Below are 19,444 nucleotides of genomic sequence, written 5' to 3'. Positions count from 1 at the left end.
ACTCAATCACAACAAACAAACCTCACAAAGGTTGAATTCAACACCTACAGGCAGATGTATTTTGTGTGATACCGGAGGAAGCCTTGAATAGGTCAGTAGCCAACAGAGTAATATGAGAATGCAATTGTTGAATTCATGTAGATATTCTAAACTAAGTGTTTTGATAACTTTCAATTGTAGTAACAGGTCCAACTATTTACATAATTACCATAGAAGCAGTGTTCTGCTAATACAACAATGTATATACAGATACTTTGCCTATCAACATTTTGCCTGGTGGTAATGGGGCTATCTTGGCAAACATGTCAGGGTGGTCATAACTTCCTGTGTGGTCTGTTATCAACAGGAGTATCCTAATCCTGAATGAATAATACACCGGGTTTCTCCCTCCCCAAATTGACTGATACCATTCAATTCAATAATTTAAAAAAGACAATACAAGTCAAAGTTATGTCTAGTAAAATTGTAATGCAGAGTGCCAGGTCTCTCTCCATTCAGAGACAACATTATCAAGCCCGTCTCTCAGTCTGGACTTCATCGCATCTTGCAAGTCTCCATGTGCTGGCTCAATACATGTTTCTGTGAACACATAAACACATAGTCATTGTTCCATTACCAATGGCAGTTAGGATATGTAATATCTGAAACACAAACAGGTAGTATGATAATGTTTGAACAGGTCAGATAATAGTTACTCAATTATAGACTCCCCATCAAATGACCGAGGCTGTCGTCTGGCAAAAGCATCTGCAGATCTCTCTCCATCTGTATAAATAGGCAGAGTTACTCATGGAATGAAAGGGTGTTGCAAATACTGGACACTTCTGCTGTACAGTATCATTACTAGTCACCTTCAGTCCCACATTGTGGATGTGTTGAGTGCCAGGTCTCTCTCCATTCAGAGACGTCAGTATCAAGCCTCTCTGTCGGTCAGAACTACATCACATCATCTTGCAAGTCTCCAAGTGCTGGTTCCATAGATGCATCTGTGAACACATACACACAGTCACTGTTCTATTACCAATGGCAGGATAAGTGATATTGGACAAACAAACATATACTATGTTGAAGTTTGAACAGGTCAAACTAAGCCTATCTAATCCCGGTCTCCCCATTGACGACCATTGGTGAGCAGGCAAGGGGTGAAGCTGGAGGTGAGGTCTGGAGGTGAGGTCTTTGCCAGCGCCACATTGATGGGCATGGCAGCGTAGATCAGCTTCTGGCCCCTCATCAAACATAGTGGTCGGTCACACACAAACACACACACAAACACAGCACTGATTACATTATCAATGGTGGTTATGATTAGCATGGTGGAACCAACCTGATTGCTGCATTCACCTTTCTATTTCACTTCAGATATCAAGACGTGAAGTGCAAAAGAATGGAAAACGCAGCGATCAGGCTGATTGCACCAGGCAAAGTTATAAAGGTGAATTGGGACAGGAACTAGAAACTGTTTTGACCTTTAACCAGGTCAAATGTCACCAACCTGATTCAAGTGTCCTCCCTGCTCCATTTACAGCTCACAGTGAGGGCATGCCTGCGTGATGTTGAGGGTCCCCTTGCTGGTCTTCTCTATGTTACATGTGCGGCTGCCAACTGGAGAATGGAGCTGGAGAACGAAGGGGGGAGACCCCGACTCATTCCCTGGAGCACGGAGCTGTTCTCGACCCAACCAGCCGTGGAGATACGTCACTCGCCGCGGAAGTCGAAGAAAGCGTCCTCTGATAACGAGGATCTGTTTGGAGATGTTGAGCCCGGACCTGACACAGAGCAGAAACGTCTTTGACGTCCCGGATCCAGATGTTCCTGCGTATTCGTCCTCTGTTCTGTCTCCCTCTCTGGTGGCTTCTACCTCGGGTTCAGATCCTCGGAGCTCCCACCCTCACCAGACCGTGAGGCTGCCTGAGAGACCGGCCCATTTAACATCGCCAGCTGTCATCATAGGCAGCTCTATGGTGAGAAACATCTCGGTCCCCAAGGCAAAAACCCTATGCTACCCAGGAGCGCGAGTACAGGACATAACAAGGCTGTTTCCGACTGTTCTACGATAGATGCCGGGAGCTGACACTGTCGTAAACCTATGTGGGGTCAAACGACATCAGGAGGCCGAGCTCGGAACATCTGAAAATGTATTTTAAAGAACTGCTTTTAGCATTAAAAGACGAAAAACGGGCAATCATTTCAGGTCCAGTACCATCGTTGGGCCGCGGGTGTGAAAGATTCTGCAGGCTACTGGCATTACACATCTGGCTAAAACATTATTTTAGCTCTGCTGGAGTCACATTTATAGATAACTTTGACACCTTCTGGAAACAGATGATACTCTACAGGAATGACTCCATCCAAATCATCTTGGCTCCTGGACTCTGTCCACGCATTTCAAGGCTGCATTGAAACAATTACTTATCAATGACCCAAGACCAGCTCAGTTAACCCCTACCATTGTGACAGTGAGTCTTCATAATGCTGCATCAAATGTACATTATGCTAGGGGCGTTGGCAGACACAATGTAAGTAACTTAATTTATGTCCCCCTAATTCCCCCGAATACCTCTGTTGATCCTACAGCTATTGTATGCAGTAATCATGAGCCTTTGAACCAGAGTTACACTGTTACACTGAGGCGGTGTGCCCTAGTAGGAAGACCACTTTGCGCAGCTCACCCTGCACCCAGCTCCAATATAAATAACATGAGCAAGTCTACTTCTGATAAGCTTCCCAGTAAAGCATTAAAAACCATCAAAGTAGCGGAGTATGGGCCTGAGGGCACCTGTAGCTAGCTAGCTAGCTAGCCTGCCTTTCTAGCATTATCAAATGATATGGTTCATAACCAGCAGCATCTCGACAATACACAAACCTGTATGAGCTTCGACCTAACTAAGTTGTATTGAGGTAGTTAACTAGCTAGTTATCGAGCTTGTTATCTAGCTAGTTACACTAACATTAACTAAAATGTTAGCTAGCCTGCCTTGCGTTATCAAAGATAGCTAACTATACAACCAGCAATAACGTTATTTAACGTCGTTAGCTAAGATATCAATTTATTCAAGTAAGGTAGTGTTACTGGTACAGACTTGGGGACCAATGATCTCCAACCACATATTCTGCATGATAGGGTCCTTCAGCATGGCATGCAAACCATAGTTGGCTGTGCATCCTGCTGGAAGCAAGCGTTGTCGAACTGGAGCCGGCTTGATCAATCCATATAGGGCTTACCAGTCTCAAACGGTCGTGATCCTTTGAACGTGTTTAGGTGCATGAAACAACGGAGCCCCATTCAATGAAGGGAAGCTAAGTGGGTGGAGGGGCGATTTGCACTTGGAGTTTGGCAAAAGGGGGCATGAATTGTTAAAATGATTGAAATCCAAACCCGACCTCCATTTACTTGTTGTGACGTACTCAGGTTCCAAACTACATTTTAGACGAGACTGACTTTATGACCAAAATTGTCCTATTTACACTTTGTAGTCAATTTTGACACCGGAATAAATGTTTCTGACTTTTATTATACCACAGGACACCTCCAGGACACCTACAGCACAAATTTAGACCGTCCCCTCGCCCCTACCCGGGCGCAAACCAGGGACCATCTGCACACATCAACAACAGTCACCCACGAAGCATCGTTACCCATCGCTCCACAAAAGCCTTGGCCCTTGCAGAGCAAGGGGAACCACTACTTCAAGGTCTCAAAGCGAGTGATGTCACCGATTGAAATGATATTAGCGCGCACCACCGCTAACTAGCTAGCCATTTCACATCCATTACAATAGGAAGACCAAAAAGATAATCAAGGACTTCAACCACCAGAGCCACGGCCTGTTCACCCGGTTATCATCCAGAAGGAAATGTCAGTATAGGTGCATAGGTGCATCAAAGCTGTGACCGAGAGACGGAAAAACAGCTTCTATCTTAAGCCAATAGACTGTTAAATAGCCATCACTAGCCGGCTTCCACCCAGTTATGCAACCCAGCACCTGAGGCTGCTGCCCTATATACATAGACTTGGAACCACTGGCCACTTTAATAATGGAACACTAGTCACATTAATAATGTTTAAATAATGTTTACATACTTCTTTACTCATTTGATATGCATATACTGTATTCTATTCTATTTTAGTCAACGCCACTCCGACATTGCTCGATATAATATGTATACGTTTCTTAATCCTACTATTTTACTTTTAGATTTGTTTGTATTGTTGTGAATCATAGGAACACGAGCATTTCGCTACACCCACAATAACATCTGCTAAATATGTGCATGGGACCAATACAATTTGATTTTGATTAGATTTTTCCGGGGCAATCACTGTTTAAGGTTTGGGTTAGGGTTAAAAGAGAGACACAACAATTTAAAAAGAAGTGCTTAGCACCGGGATTGGATCCGAGATGTTTGTAGCTATAGCCCACAGTTTAAGCCGGTCCACAACCCCAACCAAAATGCCCTCGCTTGAGCCTACAAGATGGTAACAGGCACTCGTGATGCCCCTAGAAGATGGTTGAAATTTGTCATGGAATTAATATGTCAAACCATGCCGTAACGTCACCATCCTAAAAATGCCTGGACAGTACACGTAATCCACTGGAGTTTGGGCTTGAAGTTCCCTATAGCATTACTAGAGACTTGTGAGTGTTGCTCTGTCAACACAGAAACGAGGGAAAGGAGTGAATCAACAGAAACCCTGGAGTATTTGAGGTCTGGATTTAGAGCATAAAATGAGGCAAGGCGAGACGAGGAGAGCAGATTATGGCAGTCATGCTGTTGTGGAATACTTCAGCTATAAACGAGACAAGAGCGAGATGAGAGCTTGACACAAGTGAAGCATGCAGCAGGTGGGCAGATAGTCAGTAGGCCAGAGGTGAGGGAGAAGAGATGACACGCAGAAAAGTTTTTCTGAGATCAGATTACATTACAAGTATTCCCAGTATTGTCGTTCTTTCCAACAATAACTGAAGTGAATTACAAACTATGGCCTTTTATGCTCTAAGAATCTCTGCAAATAGTTTTATATTTATCACTATCAATCTGTCACTTCTCTGGTAAAATTTCAAGCAGAAATTTGTATCCTGTAGCACAAACTCAAAAAAGTTCTGGGACACTGTAAAGTCCATGGAGAATAAGAGCACCTCCTCCCAGCTGCCCACTGCACTGAGGCTAGGAAACACTGTCACCACCGATAAATCCACTATAATTGAGAATTTCAATCAGCATTTTTCTACGGCTGGCCATGCTTTCCACCTGGCTACCCCTACCCTGATGAACAGCCCTCCACCCCCCACAGCAACTCGCCCAAGCCTTCCCATTTCTCCTTCACTCAAATCCAGATAGCTGATGTTCTGAAAGAGCTGCAAAATCTGGACCCCCACAAATCAGCCGGGCTAGATAATCTGGACCATCTCGTTCTAAAATTATCTGACGAAATTGTTGCAACCCCTATTACTAGCCTGTTCAACCTCTCTTTGGTATCGTCTGAGATTCCCAAGTATTGGAAAGCTGCCGTGGTCATCTCCCTCATCAAAGGTGGAGACACTATAGACCCAAACGGCTCCAGACCTATACCTATCCTACCCTGCCTTTCTAAGGTCTTCGAATGCCAAGTTAACAAACAGATTACTGACAATTTCGAATCCTACCAAACCTTCTCCGCTATGCAATCTGGTTTCAGAGCTGGTCATGGGTGCACCTCAGCCACACTCAAGGTCCTAAAAGATATCATAATTGCCATCGATAAGAGACGTTACTGTGCAGCCGTATTCATCAACCTGGCCATGGCTTTCGACACTGTCAATCACCAGAAGGCCTGTTGTCCGGACCTCCGGCAGTCTCTATGGGGGTGCCACAGGGTTCAATTCTCGAGCCGACTCTCTTCTCTGTATACATCAATGATGTCGCTCTTGCTGCTGGTGATTTTCTAATCCACCTCTACACAGACAACATCATTCTGTATACCTCTGGCCCTTCTTTGGACACTGTCTTAACTAACCTCCAGACGAGCCTCAATGCCATACAACTTTCCTTCTGTAGCCTCCAACTGCTCTTAAATGCAAGTAAACTAAATGCATGCTCTTCAACCGATCGCTGCCCGCACCTGCCCGCCCGTCTAGGATCACTACTCTGGACGGTTCTGACTTAGAATATGTGGACAACTACAAATACCTCGGTGTCTGGTTAGACTGTAAACTCTCCTTCCAGACTCACATTAAGCATCTCCAATCCAAAATTAAATCTAGAATCAGCTTCCTTTTTCGCAAACAAAGCATCCTTCACACATGCTGCCAAACATACCCTCGTAAAACTGACCATACTACCGATCCTCAACTTCGGCGATGTCATTTACAAAATAGCCTTACAAAATAACACTCTACTCAACAAATTGTATGCAGTCTATCACAGTGCCATTCGTTTTGTCACCAAAGCCCCATATTCTACCCACCACTGCAACCTGTTTCTCGTTGGCTGGCCCTCGCTTCATACTCGTCGCCAAACCCACTGGCTCCAGGTCATCAACAAGTCTCTGCTAGGTCGAGCCCCGCCTTATCTCAGCTCACTGGTCACCATAACAGCACCCACCCGTAGCACGCGCTCCAGCAGGTATATCTCACTGGTCACCCCCAAAGCCAATTCCTCATTTGGCCGCCTTTCTTTCCAGTTCTCTGCTGCCAATGACTGGAACGAACTACAAAAATCACTCACTAGCTTTAAGCACCAGCTGCCAGAGCAGCTCACAGATCACTGCACCTGTACATAGCCCATCTGTAAATAGCCCATCCAACTACCTCATCCCCATACTGTATTTATTTATTTATCTTGCTCCTTTGCACCCCAGTATCTCTACTTGCACATTCATCTTCTGCACATCTACCATTCCAGTGTTTAATTGCTATATTGTAATTACTTTGCCACCATGGCCTATTTATTGTCTTACCCCCCTTATCCTACCTCATTTGCACATACTGTATATAGACTTTTTCTACTGTATTATTGACTGTATGTTTGTTTATTCCATGTGTAACTCTGTGTTGTTGAATGTGTCGAACTGCTTTGCTTTATCTTGGCCAGGTCGCAGTTGTAAATGAGAACTTGTTCTCAACTAGCCTACCTGGTTAAATAAAGGGGAAATAATATTTAAAAAAAAAAATATTCTTATGTGCAAGTGTGCGTGTGAGGTGAGAGCGGGAGGTGTCAGTGAGCGACAGAGGGGCTACAGATTTAGAAAGGGAATAAATTAAATTATGGGTGAGAAAATGAGTGAGAATCTTCACAAATCTACGTCTGGAGGGAGAAAAAGTGTGTCCTTAAAATTGGATGTGATCTTTCAGTGGTGTCCAATGCAGCCATTTTGATCTCAATTTCAAATTATTCCTGGGTAGCAATTAAAGCCAGCACTCAGTAAGTGCAAATAAAATAATACATTTTACATTTTGGTTTACATCTTTACATTTTGCAGCTGATTTCTCAGCCAGGCGACGTGATGACCTAGGGTTCGAGTGTAGCCATGATGAAATCTCCAGGCCCACATTCTACTTGAGTGACATGTGCAGTCCCCAGACCTCAACCCAAAAGAGAATGTTTTGGATGAGATAGAACGGGCTGTTCGCAGCATGAATGTACCGCCTTCCAATCTGCAGAAACTGCGTGATCCCAACGCGTCAGACCAGCATCCCTGTGGAATGTTTCCGAACACCTTGTAGAATGCCCTGAAGAATTCTGGCTGTTCTGGAGGCAAAGGGTAGTCCGACCCGGTACTAGATCGGTGTACCTAATAAACTATCTAGTGAGTGTAAACCATTGACTTGCTACTATAACTTTAGGTGTACTTAAATTATCAACTGTAAATAAAACACTAGTCCTCATTGAACAATATCCTATTTTTAAAAAACACTATACAACAATGATAAAATTATATAAGACTTATTGTAAAGTAATAAGCAAAGTAGTAGTAACCATCGCTGATAAGCAATGTTGGAATCCAATCCAATCCTCTTGGATCTATACAAGCGGAAAGAGGGAAGAGGGGTTTGTTTTTGGACCGGGCCCTAGATCCATCTCTATCCAACCCCCAAGCCACACTCTGGCCATCACAAACCTGTCACCATGGCTGGGATCCATCTCGAACCAACCCACAGTCCTCACTCTGGCCTCCATCCTCGTCTCTATCCAACCCCCAGGCTTTGTTCCGGCCGCCTGCTGGGTCCTGATATTGCCTATTATACAGTCATATCAGAGCTTTACACACATGCACACACACACACACAGCGACACAACACACAGCTGAGTGTCTCCTCTATTCTCTCTGAAGAAATAGATAGATGCACAGGGAGTCCCACTATGAAGATATGAGGTTTGTTTTGAGTGATTTCTCCTTATGGAAGTAAACATTTCCTCTCCTGTGGAGACTATTAATAACACATGCTGGGATAAAATGCTACAGTCCGTTAGTCGTTTCACACAAACAGCTCTTCAGTGCTTTTCATGTAACCCAGCGTATGGTTTATTCATGGTCTATTATATGTTGACAGTTTGTATCCATTCAGTAAAGAAGAGAAACTTGACGGGTAGACCGAAGCGGGAGAGATGGGCAGGAAGAGAGAGAGCTTCGCAGAAGGTGACATCATCAATATTATACTATGATAATATAGGCTTATTGCTGCATTAAAAGTCAGATAAGGATATCTTTAACACCATCCGGGATATAAACCCTTATCAAAGTGCATCCAGGTTGAAAAAGGAATGACTGAAATAGGTCTAACACAGGTCTCTTTTTGTTTCCATTCACATCTCTGTGGAGTCTTCAGTAATTGGATCATGTATTCACAATGCACCTAAACTAGGTACAGTTAGAACTGGCAGACAGAGAGAAGTGCTGTGCTGTGCTGTGCTGTGTGTTTGTGTGTGTGTGTGTGTGTGTGTGTGTGTGTGTGTGTGTGTGTGTGTGTGTGTGTGTGTGTGTGTGGATAAGTATAGCACCATATGGGCTGTGTAATCAGAGGTCATTAATAAGGGGTGTGTGTATTATCATTCCCAGGAGACTGAGGAATGAACCCTCGGGTTTCCTTTAGCACCGTGTCACTCTCTGACTGATAGCTGCTACTGGTCGACTCCCTGTGTTGCTGTGTGTTGCTGTGTGTTGCTGTGTTGCCTACATCTCTACCACGGTTTGTGCTTCTTCTCCTCCTCTCTTCCTCCTCTCCCTATCCTATATCCCTTCCATCACCACAGTGAGGGGCTTTGTGTGTGTGTGTGTGTGTGTGTGTGTCTGTGTGTGTGTCTGTACAGCATGTGTATGTGTGTCTGCGTATGATGTGTGTGTGTCTGTGTATGTTGTGTGTGTGTGTGTGTGTGTGCGCCCGTGCGTGCTTTTCCGTGCATGTGTACAAGACTTTGTCTCCAGTAAATTAGTTTGCTATCAGTCAGCCCTGTTCTCTATGGTTCTGATTCCGACCCGAGTTAAGCGTGCGTAAATTGAACATTACTCCCTTTTTATTAACTTTTCTCTCTATGCGTTATTCTGACCTGGAATTTAAGCATGAGAATAGTGTGCTATTCACCTGGTATTTGTTTTGGATTGAATACATTAAGGTGTGTCTACAGATATGTCATAATCTGATCTTGACTTAATTCACTAATAATTCCACAAATTTGAAAACCATTAATAAGGTGTAGCTGTAACGGGATTCGTCCTCCTCTGACGAGGAGTATGAGAGATCGGACCAATATGCAGCGTGGTACGTGTTCGTCATGTTTTAATGAACAAAATCACTGAACACGAAAATACAAAATAACAAATTGAAAGACAGAAACTAAAAGCGAAACAGTTACGTGTGGAATACACAGACACAGAAAACAATCACCCATGAAACACAATAGAAAACAGGCTCCCTAAATATGGTTCTCAATCAGGGACGATTGACAGCTGCCTCTGATTGAGAACCATACCAGGCCAAACACAGAAATAGCAAATCATAGAAAAACTAACATAGGCAACCCACCCAACTCACGCCCTGACCATACTAAAACAAAGACATAACAAAAGAACTAAGGTCAGAACGTGACAGTAGCGAACCTATCGTTTCAGAACCTACCCGTTTCCAAGTGGACATTTGTTCCTTTAGAAATAGCACCATTCTCCATGCACTGTAATTTACAACTTGATAGGAGCTATTGATAAGGTCTCGGTAAATGAGTCATCAATTCGGAGAAGGGAATTGTACATGTAAATTACACTTGTTTTTAGATCTATTTGACCTCATAATTGCTGGTGACAACTGTGAAACCTGTCATATGGCAGAAATCTGAAGCATATCAACATATCAACTTTCCCACAGTAAAGTTTAAGAAATGCTATGCCATTGTGCAGAATTTAAATGACATGTACAACCTTTTAACTTGAAGGGATGGGCACTCTCGAATGTCTTCATTGTAGGCTCCTCTGACTTTCTCTGTTTCCTATTTCTATCGTGTTAAATACCACTATCAGTATCGACCGTCAGTAGGCCTAATAACCACACATATTACACTGCCAATTTACTGTTCGTTCCCTTCAGTTGGTAAAGCCTACATTATCATTCCACTTAATTACATTGTTTCGTTTAACTTCATTTGTTTCTTCTGTATATGCCGTCATGGCCATGTGGTTTTTGAGGATCATTAGGAACAGTTGATAATGTAGATATTTTTTAAACGTGTAGGCTACTTAAATCATTATGGAGCAGAGCGGAGACCAAGCCGTAACAGTTTAAACCCGACACACGGCACAACACTTGGCTCTGTCATCGCACAGTTCCATGGTTAGCACAGGCAATAGACAATTGCCTACTATTGTACACTATTCTCCTGTCATAATTCTATATACTTCCTAAATTGCCATCAGTGGGGGCTACTGAGGGGAGGACGGCTCATAATAATGGCTCGGATGGAGTTCATGGAATGACATCAAACACATGGAAACCATGGAAACCAGGTGTTTGATGTCGTTGATGCCATTCCACCAGTTCTGCTCCAGCCGTTGCCACAAGCCCGTTGTCCTCAATTAAGGTGCCACCAAAAACGCTTGTGATTATTGAACAGCTGAATGTGGCAATTTTCATAATAAATCAAACCACTGTATTTCTTTCATAAACATATTTTGTGTGTCAAGGAGATGGTGTTGAAATGGCGACGAATAGGCCCATACTTAGATGGCACATGACACGTGCTTAACTCAGGTCGGAATCGGCCCCTACCTGAAGCTAATGAGAGACAACACACAACAAAAAGACAAAGCTCATACCCTTCCATCGGAGAATAGCAGATTAGCCGTCTGGCAAAACAAGAAGGCAATAGAATATGTGCTCCTATTACTTACTCTGCTGGCATCGATTATAGCTATATCAGAGGGGATTCATTGAACTGGTAGTGAGTAACCTCGCTTGAGACCTGAAAAACTTGTGTCAGCTCTCTGAGCTAATGCCTAGGCTTTAGCTCAGCTGGTTACCATGTAATGATCAGATATAGGCCGAGGATTGCCTGAATATTTGGTATCTTTACCATTCAGAGAATGACACAACCTAATGAATATCTTGTCAGACAGACAACACAAAACGAGAGAGAGAGAGAGAGATTCGCCGAATAGTGTTTCATGCCTGTTAGTCAAAGTAGAGATAGTTACACAACAATATAACGGAGCCCTAGGGCAGAGAGGAGAACACACACACCTGAGAAATCAGGTCTATGCTGCGCAAGCCAGTTTAATTATAGCTTTACCAGACAGAGTTAATTATCACAGTTAGAGTTCTCTCCCTCCCTTCATCCTTCTCTCTCTCCCTCAGACATGGTGGAAGGCAGAAAAACCACATTTGGTTCACTCTCCTAATCATTTCATGTGGGATCCCTATGGCTTGATCAAACGGTGTGGCATTAAAAGTGGTCCCCTACAACGAACGTTCACAAAAGGCATTGTTTTGAACTCATTTGTAGTGAACTGTGGGCCTACAGATTTTTATCCTTCCCTTCTAATCAGGGACTGGAGGTCTACAAATGGTGTATCCAGTATCTAGTAAACAGTATATACTGTAACATTTTATAGACTGTGTTAGCTGGGCACTTTGACATTAGCATTTCCTGAAATTCCACGATAACGAAATACAAACGACGATGGACTTTGATGAAATCATGGCAAAGGCCTACTATTAGCTAGTTCCTATACACAGAGGACCACATTCACCTCTCTCTCTCTATTTTCTACATCCCCATCTCCATCTCCACACCCTTCTCTCTTTGTCACCCTCCTCTTCCTGGAACAGACGCGCAGGAACCGGTTGTCATGGAAACCTCACTCTCTGGGTAAACTTACGGAAATACACATGAACACACATACGCACGCACGCACGCACACACACACACACACAGTATTTAATAAATACTTAATGGATCTGATGATTATAAGACCACTGACTTACTGGACACTATAGTATTTCTTTATGCATAGTGTTTCTGATAGCAGCTCTGCTGCGTTTGAGTGTGTGTGTGTGTGTGTGTGTACGCACTTGCTTTCTGAATATGAACATGTTCCTCTTTAGATGTCAAAGTCTAATGAGAGAAAGAAAGAAAGAGGGATGACAGAGAATGCAATAAGTACCTTGTCAAGTAGATCAATAAAATAAGCGTATCACAGTAAACCCACTGAACAGGTCAACTATACTGGTATCATATCATTGCTCAACAGTTTGTAGGGGATGATTGTATTTTAATTCTGCTGAGGAAAGAGAGTGATTCAGATAGTAAAAAGCTTAAATATCGAGAGAGGGAGTGAAAACAAGAGGGGAGCGAGAGAGTGATTCATGAAACAAACAAAAAAAGTTGACTCAGTCTTCCTTTCATTCTATACTGAACAAATTTATAAACGTAACATGTAAAAATGTCTAATATTTAACTGAGTTCCAATTCATATGAAGAAATCAGTCAATTGAAATAAACAAATTAGGCCCTAATCTATGGATTTCACAAAACCCTTCAAAAAGAAATGGGCCTCACAATGGGCCTCACAATGGGCCTCTAATCGCGGTATTTCTGTGCATTCAAATTGCCATCAATAAAATGCAATTGTGTTCATTAGCTGCACCGTACCATAACGCCACCGCCACCATTCTGTCCACAAATTTGACATCAGCAAACCGCTCGCCCGCATGATGCCCTTAACATGGTCTGCGGTTGTGTGGCCGGTTGGACATAATTCTTTAAAACGACGTTGGAGCTGGCTTATGGTAGAGAAATTAACACAAAATCATCTGCATGCCAATTGCACGCTCCCTCAGAACTTGAGACATCTGTGGCATTGTATTGTGTGACAAAAGTGCACATTTTAGGAGTGGCCTTTCATTGTCCGCAGCACAATGTGCAGCTGTGTAATGATCTTGCTGTTTAATCAGCTTCTTCTGATATGCCACATCTGTCAGGTGGGTGGATTATTTTGGAAAAGGGGAAACGCTCACTAACAGGGATGTAAACAAATGTGTGTGTGCATATGTAAAACATGTGGGATCTTTTATTTCAGCTCATGAAACATGGGACCAACACTTTACATGTTGTGTTTAGATTTTTGTTCAGTGTAGAGTACATCCACAGCTCAATTAATTTAATAATCACCATGTAATCTCCATGTACAGAGAGTCTCTCTCTCTCTCTCTCTCTCTCTCACACACACAAACACACACACACACCAGTGGCCGTGACCCTATCATCCAGAGGGTGTCTCAGATTATTAAAAAAGTAACATTTCCAATTCAGACATTCATATAATACACACTCGTACGTATGCATGAAATAGGACAAAAATAAGCACCCACACACGTACATTTACCGTATCCACACACACACCTACCTACACACACTATAAGGCGTACATAGAAAACCACACAGAACCAATAGAGATATAATATCAGATACCAACAATACCACACAGCTAGAACACTTCAGCTCTTAGACATAGAATGACAAAGCTGGAACAGCAGAGGTAAAACCATAGATCTACAACACCCCGGCCCCTAGTCCCAAGCACTCCTGTATTGAAGCAAGAACCGGGAGCAGACCCAGACCTCTGCTCTCACCTTACCTGTGGAGGTGAGCCAGCTGTGGGGGTCTGGGTTAGGAGTAGGGGGTTAGGACCAGGAGGGGGTAGAGTGGAGAGACTGCCTACCTTTCTCGAGTGTCCCTGTGAGGAAGCGGTAGAAAAAGCGAAACACTTTGGTCAGCTGTCTCTTGCATCTCTTCCTGCAATGGCTCATCTTGACTCTGTAGTGGCTAGTGATAGTCACAAGGTGGGGGTAATGGCGAGTGTTGGGGGATTCGACAAGGCAGAAAAACAGTGAAAAGAGAGAAAGAAGGAAGAAAAAGGAAAGGGCGTGTAAAGTGTAGCTGCTTGCTGCTCTTCTCTCTCTCTCTCTCCACCTTCTCTATCTCCTTTCGTCCGTGGCTCCACCTCTAGGCCTCCTGCTGTCAATCAACAACAGTGCTCTGTCTCCTCCCCCTTACCCTGTGAGAATCCCCTCACTCGATCTGATTGGCTGGGAGAGTGGCGGAAAATTCCGGTCCAAGTGATGTCTACTATACAACTACTGTACTCTGAGGGGCAGGTTTTTCTCCTCTCTTATCTTCTCCTCTTTTTTATTTTCTTCTCTTCTTCCTCCAGCGACTATTTATTTTCTCCTTCTCGTCTGTCTCCTGTTGTTTTTCTCTACTTGCTACTTTCAAAGAAACAAACACTGCCTGGGAGGTTTGTTTTGGCGTGAACCAGCGGGAGAGTAAGTGTGAATGTTTGTGTGTGTGTTCCAGCGGGAGAGTGAGTGTACATGTTTGTGTGTGTGTGTGTGTTTGTGTGTTCCAGCGGGAGAGTAAGTAATAAGACGGGGAGAAACAAAGCCAACACAGCAATTAGCGTCATTCGCTGCCCCCCTCTCCTCCCTCACTCTCTCTTTTTTCTCTCTCTCTCCCTCGCTATCTTTTCCGTCTCCTCTCTTCTCTTCTCCCATTCTATGCTCAGCTCTCGTGTGGACCAGAGGGAAGAGAGAGGGAGAGAGGGAGTGTGGAGTAGGAGAATCTGGTCAATTAATCTGGTCTTAATTGTTTTTTCTCTCCTAAGATATAGTTGCATGAAATGTCCAAAGCCCAGTAGAGCTAGAGGAGGAAAGACGTGAGCTCTCCCTCTGTGTGTAGTACAGAAACCCCAGTAGGAGAGGGGAATCAGTTGTTTTTCCAATTGTAGTAGAAATCCCAGCTGATGGAGTGAAAGAATGAGAGGTATGGGAATGAGGGTGGTATCAGTCTGTCAAAGGAGAGGATGAGGGTTCTAATTCTCTAAAGAAGAGAGTAGGAGAAGAATCTCTCTCTCTCTCTCGCTCTCTCTCCTCTCGTCCTCTCTCTCTGTCCTCTCTCTCTGTCCTCTCTCTCGTCCTCTCTCAGTCCCTGACCTGTCACAGCCAGTAGAGTGGAAAAAACACTACACACACTTGCAGCAGTGGAGCCTGCTGAGGGGAGAACGACTCATAGTAATGGCTGGAACCGAGCGTGTGTTTGATGTAAAGTATTTGATACCATTCCACTAATTCCACTCCAGTCATTACCATGTGCCTGTCCTCCCCAATTAAAGTGCCACCAACCTCCTGTGACTTTCTGTCACATTCACTTTCTTGCAAGTCAATATTCAGAGTACTTCTGAGAGTGGCCCCAGCACAAATGTGTGTTCTGAAGAACAGCTAAGCATTCTGCCAGACTAAGATTAGAACCTATACATACAGAACTACAGTACAACACACACAGACCCCCCCCCCACTCCCTTGCCAACATTAGCTGGAAGATGCACTCACTCTTTCCAGCCAACTTTGTTCAACTATAATACAAACAAACATGCAAACACATGTACGCAAGCAAACACACACACAGCGTCAGTGTGATCTGATGATACTGTACAGTACGTAGTTTTGATGAAGGCAAATTCAGGAGAGAGAGAGGACTACCCGTCATTCATCTCTCTCTCAGAACGAGTGACAGCGACAGAAAGTGTTGAAGTAACCATGTTTATTACAGAAATAGAAACAGGCAAACAACAGGTCAAGGCAGGCAGGGGTCGATAATTCAGGGTAGTGGGGCAAAGGTACAGGACGGCAGGCAAGCTCATGGTCAGGACGGACAGAGGTCGGTAATCCAGAGTAGTGGGGAAAAGGTACAGGACGTCAGGCAGGCTCAGGGTCAGGACGGACAGAAAAGGTCAAAACCTGGAAAAACAGAAACAATTAGGAACAGATGGAAAACCACTGGTAGGCTTGACGAAACAACACGAACTGGCAATAGACAAACAGAGAACACAGGTATAAGTACCCAGGGGATAATGGGGAAGATGGGTGACACCTGAAGGGGGGGTGGAGACAAGCACATGAACAGGTGAAACAAATCAGGGTGTGACAGGGAGAGTGGTTGTTCCAAGTGAAGCTGTAACTGATGCTAGACTGTCCAGCCATATTGATTTCAACATAGCCTAAACCTTTAGATACATCATATTTTTAATGAATCAATTAGCACCAGTACAGACACCTAACCACAGAGACACAAACACCGATAAAGGTCTGACAGAAGGTAGGTAGGAGTGAGAACCAACATGGGACGTGTGTGGGGGCCGAGAGGTGTGTGTGTGGGGGCCCGGAGGTGTTGTTCCTCTAACTGTGTGAGACATGTACAGGAGATGAGCCAAAACACAGCGATCAGCTGTTAAAATTCAATTTGATCTCTGAGAAATGAAACAAATTGATTACCCACTTTATATGTACATACTGTATTCTCGGCGGGGAGGCTGGAAATATAATTGAACTGCAACTTCTTTAACATCTGCTAATCTCTGTATGCGACAACTAAACGTTGATACGATTTGGATTTACAAACCAACCTGTATCATTGTGACGTCATCCTTCCCTTGAGTCCCATTCTTAATCTGGCCTGCAGAAGTTTTCCCTAACCACAGTTCTAGGATCAGATTATGCAAATCCATAAATCCTCACCTTCGGGTAGGTGAGACCTGTGAGTGAGTGATGATATCGTCTTTTCCTCAAGTTCCAGCCATGGCATACAGACAGTCACAAACGTAAACAAACAATCTGCCCTTCTGATGCCCTTTTGTGCTGCTTTGAACAGCTTATTAATTCCTTTACTCATCACAGGGATTGATTACTCACTGACGGCAGAGGAGGGGGTGAGAGGGTAAGTGTCAGAGAGTAAGAAACAGAGCGACAGACATAGAAGGAAACCTAGCGGGAGAGAACTGAATTGAATGTAGAGAAAGGTGGAGGGGGGCACCAAGAGGAAGCAGAAAATAGAGTGACAAAGATAGATTTAGAGAGTGAGATTTACAACCTTGTGCATGAGATACGGAGCCAGTGATCATATGTGATACGACACACACTCACACCCAACCTCTTCCTGTGGCAGGCAAAAGCAACAGCTGGTATGACGGACTCAACACTCGATTCAATGTGAACATGATGGCGGGAGAGAGAGAGATAGAGAGAACGAAAGAGGGAGCCACCAGGTGGAAGTGCTTGTGTCAAAAGACTGCTGACTAACGTTGGACAATACTATGAGGTCACCAGTGCACACGCGCATATGTGCATGCACACACACACACACACACACACACACACACACACACACACACACACACGCACGCATGCACACGAACACACACACACGCCCACAAATATATATGTCTTACTTCCATCCCCTCTCCCCTCCACTCTACGCGTCTACCCATGTAGAAAAAAGGGAAACTGATAAACAGAAGGAAAAGTTTCTCCTTAGAGAGGTAGAAAGACAAAGAGAGAGAGAGAGAGATAACGGAGATGTTGTAATGGAGTCTAAAGGAGCCCATTAGACTAAACTAATGATGCATGTCTCCTCCACAGAGAGAGAAATAGATCCAGCGTTGATTTGTAATGAATATTCATTAGCAACTCTTTGGCCCCGTTTGTAGAAGAGGAGTGTGTGTGTGTGTGTGTGTGTGTTTACGTGTGCATGTGTTTGTCCTTGCTCCTGTCAGGTCTGTGGTAGCTTCTGCTGAGTGAGTGATCTCATCTGTTGGCAGTTGAGCGCAGAACTACTCATAGAATACTATGGAGGAAGACAAGGTCAAACGTTCGGACGTGTTAAGGCCTTGAGTCCCTGGCAACAGCTTCGGTCCCGCCCATTAAGGGTATAGAAAAGGGAATTGAAATCTCATTGAAATCCATTTCCTTTTGGTGCTGCATTAAATGGTTTAGAATAATATTTTCATAACCATGTGATCTGTCTATATAACCAAGTTGATGCCTAACATGTGACGTGCAAGTTACCAAGTCAAATGTCAAAATAAAAATCACTTTTGCCACTTATTTCAATCGATGACGCCAAGGTGGTGAAATGCTGATTCAATACAGCATCTGCATGCTTACGGGGGTCCCGTGCCTCTGTAAAAACATACAAGTCTGGTGGGTTTGTATCTAATATGAGTGGGAACATGACCACAGGTATTTTTGCTTTGGTTCTTCTCCACTGCAGTTAAGGCTAGGACTGAAAATAACTTGTGCACATTAGCTGGTAAAATAGCCAGCCAGGCATGAAATTGGCTGCTAATTACTACTTGTAAAGTAGCTAATATCGACGAGGCAAAAATCATTTGCGTCACTGTAATTGATTTGAGATAAACTAAAAAAGAGGAACTTTTGTGAAGTGTTGTACATGTCATGTAGACCAAGCAATAGCTATACTGAGGCAAGGATGAAGCAGTGGCACTCATCATCATCAGAAATCAGACATATTGTTGAGAAAACAACATCATCACGTTGTGTTCAAGTCAAAGACCTGAGTCAGCTAGCTGTCATCGATAGCAGATCAGATTTACGGCCAAAAGTGAGTGACTCAAGCTACATGACAACATTCAAGCAACCTATAGCCAGCCATCTAGCTAGCTAACCATTTTTGAATCAAGATATTCATTTGATAGCCTTTCCAAGGTTGCTAGCTAGACATAATATAGCCTGCATAATACTTTTAGCTATTTCTAGTACAGAAGAGGCATTTTTCAAGTTGAAGTTAGATGTAATGGTGCTGAAGCAAAAGATCAACTATACACCCACCCCGGTCAGATTGCATGAATACGTTTTAAACCCCAAAAATATAGCACCTTCATTTGAATCAAAATGCATGTAAATGAATGGGTTTTACCGAAGCCATGTATTTAGAGAGTTGGGACTTTGAAGTTTCTGCATTATTATGCATTTACATGACAATACAAAATGATAATGATATTGCAGCCATGTTAGCACCCCATAACCATTACATGGAAAATATTTAAACAATGCAAGTATTATAAAATAATTTAGCTTGAATGTGGAACCCTTACGCAGACGGGCGGCAGGTGGTCTCGTGGTTAAGA

General features: G+C 43.6%; 1 protein-coding gene across 1 annotated transcript in view; it reads right to left on the bottom strand.

The window, feature by feature from the left end:
* Nucleotides 1-14,484, bottom strand: part of LOC112252777 (Kv channel-interacting protein 2-like) — a 109,954-nt gene extending 95,470 nt beyond the window's left edge. The window contains exon 1 of the mRNA XM_024424358.2: nucleotides 14,186-14,484. Coding sequence (XP_024280126.2) covers nucleotides 14,186-14,273 — 88 coding nt within the window. The 5' untranslated portion in view covers nucleotides 14,274-14,484. The remainder of the gene's footprint in view (nucleotides 1-14,185) is intronic.
* Nucleotides 14,485-19,444: the final 4,960 nt, after the last annotated feature.

This window comes from Oncorhynchus tshawytscha, linkage group LG06 (genome assembly GCF_018296145.1).
Source record: "Oncorhynchus tshawytscha isolate Ot180627B linkage group LG06, Otsh_v2.0, whole genome shotgun sequence".
In the NCBI taxonomy this organism is placed as follows: Eukaryota; Metazoa; Chordata; class Actinopteri; order Salmoniformes; family Salmonidae; genus Oncorhynchus; species Oncorhynchus tshawytscha.
This window is presented reverse-complemented; position numbering and strand designations above follow the sequence as displayed.